Source organism: Molothrus aeneus, chromosome 1 (assembly GCF_037042795.1).
Source record: "Molothrus aeneus isolate 106 chromosome 1, BPBGC_Maene_1.0, whole genome shotgun sequence".
Lineage (NCBI taxonomy): Eukaryota > Metazoa > Chordata > Aves > Passeriformes > Icteridae > Molothrus > Molothrus aeneus.
In genome coordinates this window covers 79,351,702-79,366,280 of record NC_089646.1, presented here as the reverse complement: position 1 = coordinate 79,366,280, position 14,579 = coordinate 79,351,702, and the positions used below count along the sequence as shown (strand labels likewise).

The 14,579-nt window shown below is 37.1% G+C and overlaps 1 protein-coding gene across 1 annotated transcript in view; it reads right to left on the bottom strand.

Moving 5' to 3' along the window:
- DNAH5 (dynein axonemal heavy chain 5) overlaps positions 1–14,276 on the bottom strand; it is a 115,589-nt gene extending 101,313 nt beyond the window's left edge. The window contains exons 1-8 of the mRNA XM_066559747.1: positions 14,220–14,276; positions 9,854–9,988; positions 7,966–8,055; positions 3,911–4,072; positions 3,278–3,490; positions 2,587–2,724; positions 1,812–1,988; positions 934–1,047 (exon numbers count right to left, since the gene is read on the bottom strand). Of these exons, the coding sequence (XP_066415844.1) occupies positions 934–1,047; positions 1,812–1,988; positions 2,587–2,724; positions 3,278–3,490; positions 3,911–4,072; positions 7,966–8,055; positions 9,854–9,988; positions 14,220–14,276 (1,086 nt within the window). The remainder of the gene's footprint in view (positions 1–933; positions 1,048–1,811; positions 1,989–2,586; positions 2,725–3,277; positions 3,491–3,910; positions 4,073–7,965; positions 8,056–9,853; positions 9,989–14,219) is intronic.
- Positions 14,277–14,579: the final 303 nt, after the last annotated feature.

Here is a 14,579-nt window from a genome sequence, read left to right as displayed (position 1 = left end):
AAATATGTTTATATGCTCTGTTGCTAAACCTGATGTAAGCTTGCATGTAAAAATAACCCCTTCACCAAGCTTTTTTTTTGTTTTTATGGGTATCAATAACCCAATAACTTTTCAATAGAGAAACTCAAATAGCAGATTGCAAACACTGAAAGAACACGCTGTTCTAATATCACCCAGTAAACGGAAACAAACATGGTTGCCCAGACCACTCTTTGGAAACAATTTGGTTTTGGAAGAAGTTTCAGAGGAGAGAGAGGAAGCCAGGACAGGTCCAAGTTTTGAGTCTTCATGGCTACCAGTCATATTTCTTTGACTAGCAAGACACATACACAGCCAGTTTCAAAACCAGTTTTAATAAAATCAATTATTTGCCACCTATTTTAGCAGATAATGGGACAAGAAGACTCCTCCAGTCCTGTACTTTAGGGTGGCTGGTTTTGTTTATTGCATGTTATGCTTGCACGATCCTACACATTCTCATTATATAGTATGAGAAGGTGATTTATAATTTTGTCTTAATATTTACATAATCCTATTTATCTTTTCCCAACCCAAGAAGCTGAAAATTTCCCTATAAATTTTAGTCTAACCAGTACTTGGCCACCAAAATAAATATAAAAGTTTGTCTTTATCATAGCATTAGGTTTACTTTTCTTTATTTTTAATCTTAAGGAATTCACTTTCTCCCATAGCACAGAATCCAGTCTGTTCATCATAACTAGAGCTTTACAGATATTATGGTGTGAAAATAACAAGTACTTTATTTTGTAGCCAGAAACTCCCATTAATCCGCTTTTACGACAACTGCACAAAATCTCAAACTGGAGTTGCATTTGTAAAATTTTTTGTTTCATTTCCAAACTCATCTTACAGAATATATTCATGTTGCTTGTCTCAATACATGTATGTTGAGAATTCAAAAGTTCTGCTTACAGGATCACTATTGTATAATGGGTCATAGTATTTTTCCAGAGAATACAGATACTTCACATTATCTTTAGCTTCGTTTGCTGCGTCTGTGATGCGAATATCCAACGCTCGCCACTTCTAAGAACAGAAAGTTGAAAAAAAATAAAAGTATGCATTTGGGAAAAAATGTTTTGAGATCATTTTGGTTTGTCATTAGCTTCTAAATGCATTTGAAAGCACAGATCTTTTATTTCAGAATTATACTTGTTCACCCAAGAAGGGGTCCTTGTCTTGGTTCAGTAACTTGGCTGTGATCAGACAGCTGATTTACACCACTCAGCTAAATAGTCAATGGTAGTGTGCAGTCAAGTTGCTGTAAGATATATGAGTTATAGATGTATAATTATGGATTTGTTCCACATGTCATTTTGATGAGACAAGATTTTTTTATTTACTTATTTTCTGTTGGTGATGGGACTTTAAATTTGTTATGTCAATGTAAGAAGTTATGATTCCACAAACAATTTTGACAGGCACTGTAACAACATAAAAATGAGGCTTAAAAAATGGGGAGATTAATTTTTTGTCATTAAATATCCAGTTCATTATTTCAATATTCTGATTTAATTATTAACTTTTTAAATATTAAATTATTTATTCCTCTTGAGCCATGTGGATGAAGTACATTATCAGCCTTTAGACTGAGGGGATTCCCAGTCTTTCTCAATAAATTGAACTAGATTTAAACTTTATCTACTCAGGCTAAGGAATAGAGAAGGAAAACAAAAGCCAGAGATGTTTCAATGTTTTCCCCACCAGCACTGTTACATACATTATCAAAATGAGCTAGGGTATACAGAGCATTTCTAGTATTTATATCTCTCATAATTTAAAATAAAAACCTTCAGCAGTTTGGATTTAGCAGCAGTGAGTACTCCAAGCACTGCCTTCACATCTGGGCTCTTCAGCTGCTCCATAAGGTAGTGGAATTTTGACAATTTCTTTTTCCAATAATCAAGCTCTGCTCGTGGTCCAAGGTCATCTGCTTCTTTTCTCAACTGGTCATTTTCTGCAAGAACCTTTTATCATAAAGTAATGTGAGTGATGCTCATATTTTTTATCTGCAGAGGTAGCATGGATTGATTCTTCTTTTACAAGTGGTATTAACCTCGCCTGATAAATTACTTAACTTAGCCTCCACCTCATATAAGAAATTTGATTTTGCTTGGTCCTTTCGTTTCCAACTTAAAGAGATTCTGTTGCTTCTGTTCCAAGAGCGCTGTTACAGACAGTTACATTTTCTGCAAATCACCTGCGAAGCATGTTTCAAAGTACAAATGTGACCACTGAAAACAGGGTTCACTCAATTACTGTATTCTTTTTGTTTTCATTAAATCCATGGAAACTACTAACTGTTTTGTAGTTTATTAACAGGTAATTGTCAAAGACAGGGGACTAAGCTTCCCAAAGTGTGTATCCCATATTAACAAGCAGATGGAAAAAGCTCTCAGTAATATTTCCATTGAGAAGTAAAAGCACAAAAAATATACCAGTAGTACTTTAAAATAAAGAGATTGAACTCATCCAAATTTATAGAAAGGCAGCTGTAACAACAACAGGATTAAACTCGTCTGCCAAGATGCAGAGGTTATATTTCACATTTGTCCCATGTATCACCTGTTCAATTTGTTTGGTCCATTCTCTCATGCAGACTTCTATTTTTTCAAGAATCTCCATGCTGTCAGCAGCCATCAAGTAATCTGAAGGTCCTCTTAGAGTTTTAAGGTCATATGTTTCACATTTCTTCAAGCTGACCTAAAATAAAAGTGTAATAAAAATTAAATGCTGAATGTTCATGATAAATAACCTAGGAACTTTAAAAACTAACTCATTGCCCTCCTTGGGGTATCTCACTTGTTATATAGATAAATATATTTATTTATATTTATAAATTAAACTCGAGCCAGAGGTGGGAAATTCTAGAATCCAGAATCTGAAGAATTCACCAACCAGGCAGCTGTGCTCTCATGCCTTTTCCTTCACAAAACCTGAGTAGAAACTAACAGTTTGTCATACATTAATTATTCAACATTTAAGAGTGACCACAGCCATTGGGGAGTCAAGAAGTTAATAGCTCTAAAGAACTGGCCCCAGAATAAACAAGAACAGAAGCACCTACAGAACTATTGAAACTACAGATTGAAGCATAATGAGTTACTGATAACAATGAACAGAAGTGTTGGATTATCCTCCAATTTAACAAAAGCAAATTTTATGAGTAATCTACAGCAGCAGTTAATTCAAAAGGTCCAGAGCTAGAGACATTCTATAGCTAACTCACTTTCTATTTCCCACATGAACATACTACCTTTTCCAACAGACTTTGCTGAGTTCCTGATAGGACACTAACAAATCCTTCAAGGGCACGAAGGAAGTCCTGCTTAATATTGGGAACTTGCTGAGGTTCAACCCAGCCACGGTCCATAGTCTGTAAGGCTGGAATGAATATTTCTGATATCAACTGCTCAACACTTTTTAATAAGCCATCTCGACCTATATCCATCATATTAAAATTTACTTCCTGTAAAAGAGACAATACAAGGGGTCTTTCACCAGTAAAAACTTAGTTATATACATTTACATATGCACTCTCAAAAGTAAAATAATTTTTGTTTTTCAAATTAATTTGCTAGAATTTTTTGAAATTTAACACCTTAATATTTAGGTATTGACTAATTACTCTGCCATTACAGATGGTCTTAAATTTTCTTCCTCTGTACCCTTTTTCTCATACCAATGAAAAAGTTGCTGCCACAAGATAATATCTTTATTTCCATCCCCCTCCCTTTTTGTCCTGGTTCATTTAACCCACCTGTGTGTCCTTTTACTCATTCCTCCGTGTCAAGAGCTGTCAAATTGCCATTTGCCAAGAGCAAATACCCCATCATAAAAACAAATTTTAAACAAGATTATGTACAGAGATGAGCAGTCACTGACTTACTTGATAGATATTCTCAGTTGTGACTGGTTTAGAAAAACTAGATCTAATGAAGAAAATGCATACACCAGTTAAAGCAATGTCTTTTCCCTCTGTCACAAATACTTTCAGTTTCTTCTTCCTGGTCAAATGAGAGTTCATTCCTATTCCTGGAAGGCCAAAGTACTCTACAGATTCAAACAAAGAAACAATTAAGACCCATTGATCATTTATTCAAAGAAGAGTTTTCTACACAAACAGTTCAGTCATTATTTGTGCCTGAGTCCCAGTCTCTTGGAAGCATCCCACAGAACTATCCACAGAAAGTACACAGCATTCAGCGTCTTCATGGCACAGTAAGAAATATTTCATCTAGTTTTGCCATTCTTGCATCAAAAGCCTTTCATTTCTATTCATTTATTTGTTTTTTCTATTCCTTCTAAATAATGGTTCAGGCTCAAGGTCCTTTTATGGGCTCTATCATGCAGCTGTAGATAATGATCTCTTGCTTGAAAAAGAAAAATTAAAAATCAGAAAATGTAGTGATGCATATTACCTTAGAGAAGCTATTTTCAACTGTCCTTCCCCAAAAATATGTAAACATAAGGGAAAAAAAAAAGAAATAAATAGGCTGCTTCTGAAAACAAGGAGAAAGAGGCCACAGCAGATTCTCTGGGGCAAAAGCAAACAAACAAAAAACAATAAGGGAGTTACAAGGGAGTTCCTCGTCCTTTCTTCTTCCACCAACATGAATATACTGCTCCCATGTTCAGGCTGCTGGCAGCACTCGTAAAGGGTCACTAAGAAGAAGCAGTGTCTTTGGGAGTAAAATATTTCTCATATGTTTTGGTCACAAAAACTTGTTACTAGCTACTTGCTACTAGCTTTTCAGCATTACCTCAGAGTAAACTTGCATGCATACACATCTCAGTGAGGCACTACTACAATAAGATGAAAAAGTAAGTTGTTGATACCAGCAGTTAAAGGACAACATCCAAAAAGTGATAGACCCCTCTGCCCATTTTTTTCTTTCAGGTACATGACCATCTGCACCAGGGATCTCTGTTTTGGATCAGGTGGCCACCATAAGTTCCCTCCCCATCCTTCTGTTCACATCATCTTTCTCCCTTTTTTCACCACAGCTCTGAGTAAGTCTCATTTTCATATACCTCAGAATTACAACAAGGGCTCTGTCCCAGCAAAACACCTGACTCTGTAAATTTTATTAATTTGATGTATTTCCTGCTAATGAACTTGGGCTATCTTTATACTGCAGTAATGTTTCAGTTTTGCATGGTTCTTGGTAGTGAGGGGGCCACAGAGGTCCTTTTGTGAGAAGCTGCTGGAAGCTTCCACCATGTCTGGCAGAGCCAATCCCTGATGGAGATGCTGCTGGCCAAGGCTGGGACAGTTAGAGATGGTGGTAATATCTCTGTGATAACATATTTGAGATGAAAATCAAAACAAAGTTTGGGGCGCAGTTTTATATCCAGCCAGAGAAAAGGAGGTGATGAGAACATGGGGAGGTGCCCATGCTGGAGCAGTAGATGCTGAGAGGGGGGTGTGATCCAGAGAGAGGGGTCCCTGCTTCCAGGCTGGAGCAGCCTGTCCTTGGAGGACTGCACCCTGCAGAAGTGTGACCCATATTGCAGCAGTTTTGGGAGGACTGCTGCTCATGAGATTGGAACCACATCGGAGAAGTTCACAGAGACCCATCTCCCATGGGAGTGATCCCACAGTCTAACACGGGAAGGACTCCTCTCCCTGAGATATGAAAGCAAATCTCAGGTGATGAACTGATCAAAACCCCCACGCCCTCCCTCCCTGCCCTGTCAGTGGGAAGGAGGGAGGGGTTGGGGGAAGAAAAGGTGTTTTTAAAGGCTTTTAAAGGGCTTATTTTACTTCTCATGATCCTGCTCTGATTTAGTTGGTAATAAATTCACTTTGTACCTTTACATCAAGCCTGTTTTGTCCTTGGAGTGTTTTCTCCCACTCCTTATCTTAATTCATGAAACCTTCAATAAATTCTCTCCTCTATCCAGTTGTAGCAGGGGAAGGTGAGTGAGCAGCTTTTGTGAGTGCCTGGCATCCGGCCAGGGTCAAAGTGCCACAAGTAATTACAGAGGCAAGACCAGCAAAAGTCATCAGAGTTTTCCCACAATCTGTGGGAGTGAAGTAGGTGGTATAACCTGCAGTCTCTTTAGAAAAGATGTACTCTTACTGAAAAGGGTGCTAGCAGTTTTTAAAATTCACATGAATAGTGATCTTCAAAACACTGCAAGATATCAAACTTTTAAATGACACCTTAGGACTCTGAAATAGATCTTCCTGAACTCGGAGATACGGTCTCCTGCTCTGCAGAAACACAAAACTCCATGTACACTCCCTTCATGGGATCGTCTTCTGACTTAACACAAATGTTGGTTGATCCACATCAGGGTCAGAAAACCAGCTTGTGTATGAGGTGGCATAGTAAGTGCCCTTCCCAAGAGGGTGCATGCAATGCCACAAAAATTCACTTAGCTTTAGCAGTTAGTAGCTACCACCACAACTGAGATTTTTGCTTTGACAGCCTGTGAACCACAGCCCTAAACAATCAACACAGATAATTCTTTTACAAACTCTGCTCCACCTACAAAGGGAAAACGTACAGCATTTGTAATACTGCAGAATGTACAGCACTTGTAACACTGTCAGAAGTTTTACTGTCTGACAGTATTACAAGTGACTGCACTTACAGCTGTGGGCAAAGTCAGTCTCCAGCCCGCTCACTTAATCCCCACTGTCTTCTCCATCACTACCTTTTGTTTCTTAACTTCTTTTTCCTCCTGTGCATGATGTTCTAGGGACTTTTTCATATTTACCCAATGAACTCCTTACTGTGAATTCATTTGAGTTTTGCTTATGTGGTTTTTTTCTACTGTTTTTCATATTGCCTATATTTAGCACCAAGCCCCAAAAGGCTACCAAAATCATACCATACTGTAGTGTGATCTGATTGGTTTGTTGGTGGGCATGGGCAACATTCATTAGATTCCCAGGCTTTGACCCTTGCCTCACACTCTTTCATACTTTCACGACTTCATCTCAGGCATGTTAAAACTTGCTCCTCAGATTTCTAAGTTAGTGATTGGTTTTGTGTTCTCATTTAACTGTGTTCCTATGTGCATTGAAACTTTTTTTTTAAAGTTGCTTATATAATATTAAATAGTCTTTTCATCCCTTTTAGATATATACAGATTTACTGAAGAAAATGGACACATATATATACTGAAAACGTATGAAATTTAAATCTATATTTGTACACTCATCTAGGTATATGTTTACCTATGTATAAACACATTTATACAGCTAAGCATAGATAATTTTACAGGGCTGTTCATGTAGATCCAGGGTAGTCAAGTGGTGTGAGCTTCCACCAGCCAGTCACAGGCTCTGATAGGTCACAGAGCACCTGGCTGGTCCCAACAGCAGCAGCACTGGAGGCTCTGGGAGAGGAGACATGGGCAAAAGGAGGATGTCCTTGTCACAGGGGTCCTGAGCTACCTCCAGGGTAAGGGAGAAAGAGGTTTCCCCCAGAAGTGTGGAATATGGGTGCACTCGGTAAAAGGGTACATGCAGAAGGGATTTCTGGGTTAACACCCCTCCTACTCATAATGTGGGCCTCATGAAGATCCATTTGTCATGTAACAGGACCACCTAGATGGATGGTCATGTGCCAAGAAATGTGGATGGCTTCTAGGGCCAGTAGGTGGCATGACTGAAGGGGAGACGAATGGCATCTGTCACTGCTCACCTTGTGTGAAAGTCACCTTTTAATTATCAAAAACAAATTGCCACGGGCAAGAGCTGCTGAGCTCACAAGGAAGTACTTTCCTGCTTCATAGCAGCAACATGCAGAAGTGCACTAATAAGTTTTGGTAATTTATCAATTGTCATTTCATGAGCAAGGATCAATGTCTTGGTGTGACCAAACCTGTCTTGCTTTAAGTCCCAGTTTATAAGAACGTGACTATTTTCTTTTTCCTTGAACATCTGCTCAGCACAACTGTAAAATGTTGCAGGAGAATATAAGTTGCTTTACCTGTATCCATTACTTCCACATCTTGGTAGTAGAACATCAGATGACGCAGACCTCCAGGGGCCAGGAACCTGTTCATGCGCTCTATCTGTTTGAAATCATGTTGAGATAATATGTCATTGATTTGATTCATATCACAGCAACAGGGGAAGCCTTTGCCTATTTACATATTTATAAGCATCAAGAAAATTTAACAGTTCTTCATCAATTCAAGGCTGCCATCAAGCATCACTGAAGCATGTATTGGTAGTGCAGTCCACAAATCTCATGTATAGGCCATACAGGCTGAGGAAGAAACTGAGTTGTTTTATGATAATATGCTGATCCATGTCTCAGCATTTGAAAGTCTGGCCTCATCCACTATCTTTCTAGATCTGAGTCATTCTTCCATGTAGTTCCTAGCTACATAGCTATCTTTAGCAGAAAAGTCTCCTTCAAGTTCATCTTCAGAAACATTAGGTGGTACCATTTGTGCTTTCTAGTGTAGAAAAAAGGCTAGATGATCACCAGAAGCCGGAAGAAAGCCACAATTATCCCTCTTCCATTAATAACAAGCCTCAGTTACACCAAGATAATGAGCTGCTATTCCAGAAAATCTTGGCTGAGCCCTCCAAGATGAGGTCAAAACAACTATTACACTTCTCTCTTTCCAAGTGTAGAAATTGCCAATATTTTCCTCATCTGACAGCTATTCTCAGGCACTATGGTTTGCCAGGAAACCCATTTAGAGATAGAATGCACAAAGGCTGAAACAAATTCTGCTTTTTAATGTGCATGACAGTGCTCTGCACTACTCATATGCTATCTCATGAATTCATAGAAATGTTGGAAGAGACCTCTGGGAGGTCTTGAGGCCAGCTTCCTGTGTCACCAACAGCTCCAATCATCTAGCGCTTTTTCTAGGTTGAGTCTCAAAAACCCCAAGGACAGAAATTCCACAACTGACTTGAAGTAACCTACACCCATGCTGCATTATCCTCCTAGTGAAGAAGGGTCTCTTGGTGGCCATTTTGCAAGATGTGGCTTTATCTTTGGAGTTACCATCTGCACCCAGTGAGAATAGTTCAGTTCTGTCATCTTTACAAATAGTCTTCAAGCAGCTGCAGGCTACTATTTGACTGCCACTCAACCTCTTCTTCTCCCTCATCTCATACTTCATGTGCCCCTCTCTTTCCTACTGGTCTTCCACTGGACTTTCTTCAGTTTCTCAACAATACTAGCACTGAAATGGAATGCCTAAATTGAAGGCATGCAGATGGAAAGAGAATACAAGAGAAAACAAACCACAAAAAACCCAAACCACAGCCATGTTTACTTTAGTGTCAGGAAGTAAAATATCTACTTCCATCTACCTAAGCTTGTTTAAAAAGTGATATTTTTCAGTGTCTCAATATATGAGTTTGTATTAGCCCTCATGCAGTCACAGATCACATAAGCCATTCTATTTTGTCAAGTAGCTTCTACCTATTTTAATTTGCTGATCTAGATTGCAATACAGTCTTACAAATGCTGGCAACCTTATGGAAACAACAACATGCAACCTGCTGTGGACAGGACTCTTGAACCTGTCTGTGCTGTATACTCAAGGACTGGGAGACTTCACACTGTGGTTTCACTATGAAATACAGTCACAAGTTTTAGCATATTAACTATAATCACTGGAAAGGAGAAATTCTAATCAACTTAAAAATCAATATTGTTACAATAGGTCCTGGAATTAAGGACACTTTTATTCAAATTAATTAAAAATGCTGAAAAATATTTTTTCAAGGAGAAGACTTGAGTGACCTCAGGTGTGAAGTCTGAAAACTGTCTCACCAGGAATTTAATGGTAATATTAGTTCCAAAGTATACTAAGAGCTTCACTTTCAAATTCATCAGATTACCTGGTTTCCATCAAGAATAGCATCTTCTACTTCTGCTTTGTCCAGATCGACACAAGAGGCAACAATATCCAGTAAGTAATCATGTCTGCCATCCAGACGAGCACGTTTAGCCTCCCTCTCATCCTTGAGATTTTGCTGTTATTAAATACAAAGTGGACAAAGAAAAATTCACAATCTAATTTGAAGACAAAAATAAAGAAAGCTTTAAAATTTCTTTTTAAAAGTAAAGGCTATTACATTCAATCCACACTTGTGATCTATGGCACTCAAGTGAAAATTTTAGAAGCAATGTTTGTTACAATTTTACAGTTTGTTTCCAGTGTTCCATTTTCAGGTTTATCACAACATTTCTATCACAAATAATGTTGTACAGAAAGCTAATTTGTTGAAAGGCTTTGTAGGGAAAAAAAGTATTTTATATGTACAGCTCCATTATTCTGCATGTTACCTTCAACACCCTAAGTCCTTTGTCTCAGCTTTTCAGTCTAGTCACGTATGACCATCAAGTCAAGACAGGATTCTGACTGATCTTTGTTACTTGTGGAAGATATTGTAAGCACTTTCTAATAAAGACAGATGCTGCTGGAGGAAGCTAGGGTTTTATACATTATCTCTTTAATATAATGAGAAGTAAAACAAACCACAAGCCTCAAGGTACACAAGTGTTTACAAATGTGCTTAACTATAGCTATTATACCATTCTTCAAGCAGTAAGCCTACTCTTCTAATTAAATTGAAATCCCATATGTAACACACCTCATTACATTATAGACAAAATAGCCTTCTGGAATAGTTACTGGTATTATTGTGCTTGTGGGTTACAAGATTCAATATAATTTCATTTTCAAAAGAAATTTAGAATGATGTTTCATTGGAGGTAAATTCAATTCTTATTTCCCTGGTGATTAGGAGAAAACTAGTAACTTTATAAAGTATGCATAAGTGATTTATCCACAAGCTTTTGCAGAGCCAAAAGGACCTGCATAATATACTTTATACCCTTATGTAAATATCTTTCCTACTTTCTGAAGGAATTTTCAAATACCTGGAAAACTTGTAACTACTACCATGCCTTCATAAATGCTGAATGCATCTGAAATATTTTTCCATATAAAAGGCAAACTTAAAAATCCTATTCTTTACACAGATAGGTCTGAAGAACACAGTAGCATATTAATTTATACATGTACTTTGTGCTATTTTACCCCCTCATACCCTAACATAGCTTTCAGTTTCCTGAAAGTGAAGTGTCATCACAGGATTGGGTTTTCCTAAATGCTTTTAAACATGAGCAGAAATTTTCCTCCTCATTAGACATGCAAAAAGCAACCATTTTTTCTGAATCGGCTCCATTCACACTAGATGATAACAATAGAATACTCAAAACTACTGTTCCAGTAACTTGAACACAACGGATAGGGCATCTTTAAAAAAATAATAATACAAACCAATACTTTATCAATTAGTTTCTATTTAATACAGAAAGAAGCCTTTTGTTCTACCTAAACTACAGAGAGACTACTTTTGTACTCTGCTTGTGTTTCCAATATAGAGCTCCAGATCTATTACTATACAGGAGTACATCTTACACCGGTTTTTAAGTCATCAGCTCCACCTATATTGATGCTCTTGACATGTTCATAGCTTCCATTTCTTCTACAAGTTGCTATTTCTATATGCTGAAATCATGATCACCTTCTTCTCAAACTGAGCAATCATGCCTCAACATTTGTTTCTGGTTTTTAAATTTTTTTTAATTGCTGTGTCTCAAGCCATATAACAAATATACTAGCTAGTGTGCATAGCTGTTCATACAGCACTGGGCAATATTTGTTGTCTAAGTCCAGCAACAAGAATATTCATTAAGATATCACTGAACTTTAAAAGTCTAATTAACTTAAATTACTTAATGAACCATGCCTAGAGAAACAGGAAACTATTAACTAAATGGTAAAGCTATAGTTTTATGAAGAATAATACAATATGAAGATAAATACAAGACTTTGACGTGTATTTATCACAGGTCACTACTAGAAGGCATTTGTTTTGATATGTAGGATATTTCTATTTCTATGCAATTTCCACACCTTTTTCCTGAGAGATGCTACAATGCAATGCAAGAACACTCAACACAATTCAAGCTGTTATGCTTCTATATTTTGATGACTTATTTCTACAGACTTCCTTCCCAAATGAAGTGTTGCTTAATGACAAACTTGCACATTAGTTGTTGCAGTCATTAGAAGAGACTTCTGCCTCCCTTTTAGGATTAGATTGTACATAGAAAAGTAGAGGAAACCTAACTTCAGTGCTTTCAATAGAAACTCACTAGTTTATGTATTTAAAACACTAAGAGGCTATGCTGGAAACTGTCTGCCCAGTCTATCTTCTGAGCTTCCATTTGCATACTATTAAAAGAATAAATTTTTAAGATATTCTTTATTTAGGATTAGGAATCTCAGAAAACTAATTAGAAGAAAATGCTGAGCTTTCTACCTCTCATTCTTCCATTTCCCCTTTAGCTACCCTCACATCTCACTTCAAATCAGCATTGTGGCCATGGCCTAAGAGTTTTTGTAGTTTTAAATCCTGCCAGTATTCACTACAGAAGTACATAGGCCTGAAGAGAATCTATACCAAAAAATATTACCTAAGAATAGGCAGCTCTATATAATTCAGAATTTTATAGAACACTGAAAGTCTAAGATTTGAAGATGGAAGAATACTGAAACACACAGAGGATCATTTATGTAGGTAAAAGAGAAATTGCTGTTACATGCAGTAACACCAACATGCAAATCCCGAAAAGTATCAGCAGCAACTCTGATCATCATGTCCCATGATGGAGAATGCAGTATTTACAAGAGATAAATACTGTCTCCCTTAGATATCTGGAAATATTGTCCCAGTTTCTCATGGTACACAGTTTTTCATGTAAAGAACAACACAGGTAACACAGCCAAGTTTAGTTTTGGGTTTCTTTTACCACTTTTGGTTATGAAGGTAAGAAAGGTTATATGATACAGTCCCATAACAGATGAAGGTCCAAAGCTAAACTCATTAACTGAAAAGTCCTTTTCTGATGATTAGTCCAGTTACACATCTTTTCCTGAAGCAAGAAAAGGGAGAGATTCCTAAATCTATCTTTCATATACCTAAACCCATAAACCTCTCACCATCAGTCTGAAGAAATTATTTGAGATTAAATTAAATTTTCAAAAAGTTTTCTAGCTGCTAAAAAAGTATATATATTTAAGCAGTGGGCACTAAAAGAGCACAAGTCAGAGATTCAAGGGGTTAATTTTTTGAAATGAGAGGCTTAGAAACCAGCCATTGACTGTTGCCAGCTTCTCCATTACAGACTGTGGCTGCTGATGCAGACACCCTGAATAGAGTTACCAAGAATGTTGTTCAGTATGCAAGTCATATGCACACAAGATAAAACTTGTTCTGAACACTCTTTATCCAGCAAACAATGCATTTTGTTGTCAGAATACTGTGCATCACTGAATTTAGACATGCTGAAATCAAAGTCTTAAGGATGAGTAAGACTTTACAGGGAAGTTCAATAGTGAAAGAGTCAAAAAGTAACAATGTTTTATTGTTAATTTACTGACTTATCCAAAATTTATTTAACCAGCATGGAATTCCTTTGTCTCTCCTTTAACTTGCTAAGATGTTTTATATTACATAAGCCTTGGCCATGAATTTCCCTTCAAAAGTAAATTGCACCCCATTTCACATATTTTCAAGCACCCTGATTTTCAATTTTCAAGTCTCAATCTTTTTATTTCCTCTTTCCAAAAAAATACACACCCTAAAGAATTAGGGCAGTTCCCTTATCTAACTCTTAAATCCCAAAAATCAGAGCTTTGCACATGTGTTATCACATTGCATTAACTCAGGAACAATTTGCTTAAATAACCAGCTTTTAAAAATTAGTCTAAGTATCTTAATGACTTCTATAGTCTGTTGTGGTTTCTCAATGCTAAGCATTTCCTTCAAAACTCTATTCCCATCTTAGACATATGGGGAAAGTGAAGTTGCATTTCTATTTTCCTTCATGGCAGAGTCAAACCGTGTTTTGTTGCCACATCTAACATCAAACTCTTTAGTGTTCTAATATAGCATTTGCAAAATTAGACCATTACCAGACCATTGCAACAATCTGGGCAAGATACAAGCGCCACTAGCCAAATGCATAAACACCTCCCAGTGCAAATTTGCCTTTCAAAACAAATTGTGCTACTAACATCATCCACTTACGCCTATTTTAAAACGCTTTTTTTCTATGCCATTCCCCCTCAATACACACCTTTATTTGAATTATTAGTCTAAACCTAGTTAAAAATTCAGTTTTCCTTACCTTTATCACTCTGCCAATGCTTCGTTTCCAAAGTTGCTTTCTTCCAGCTCTAAACATTGTACTATTCGATATAAGCATCAAGCACTGTTTTTCAGGAACAGTCCCTAATCCATGGGGAAAGCTTCTACATTCATCATTTTGTACTCCCCCCAACGTTTTGTTTGCACTTGTTTCTTTCCTTTCAGTAGGAATGCCAAAATAACTCTGGAAAATATAGTAAGGACATGAAAAAATCCAGTACCTATTAACCTTATCTCTGTATTTAAAATTCAGTTGTAGTGTGCATACAAATTGCTAGAAAATTAAATTGCACAACCACAGAAACAAGAGATCTCTAGGCACCAGAATTTACTGCTTACA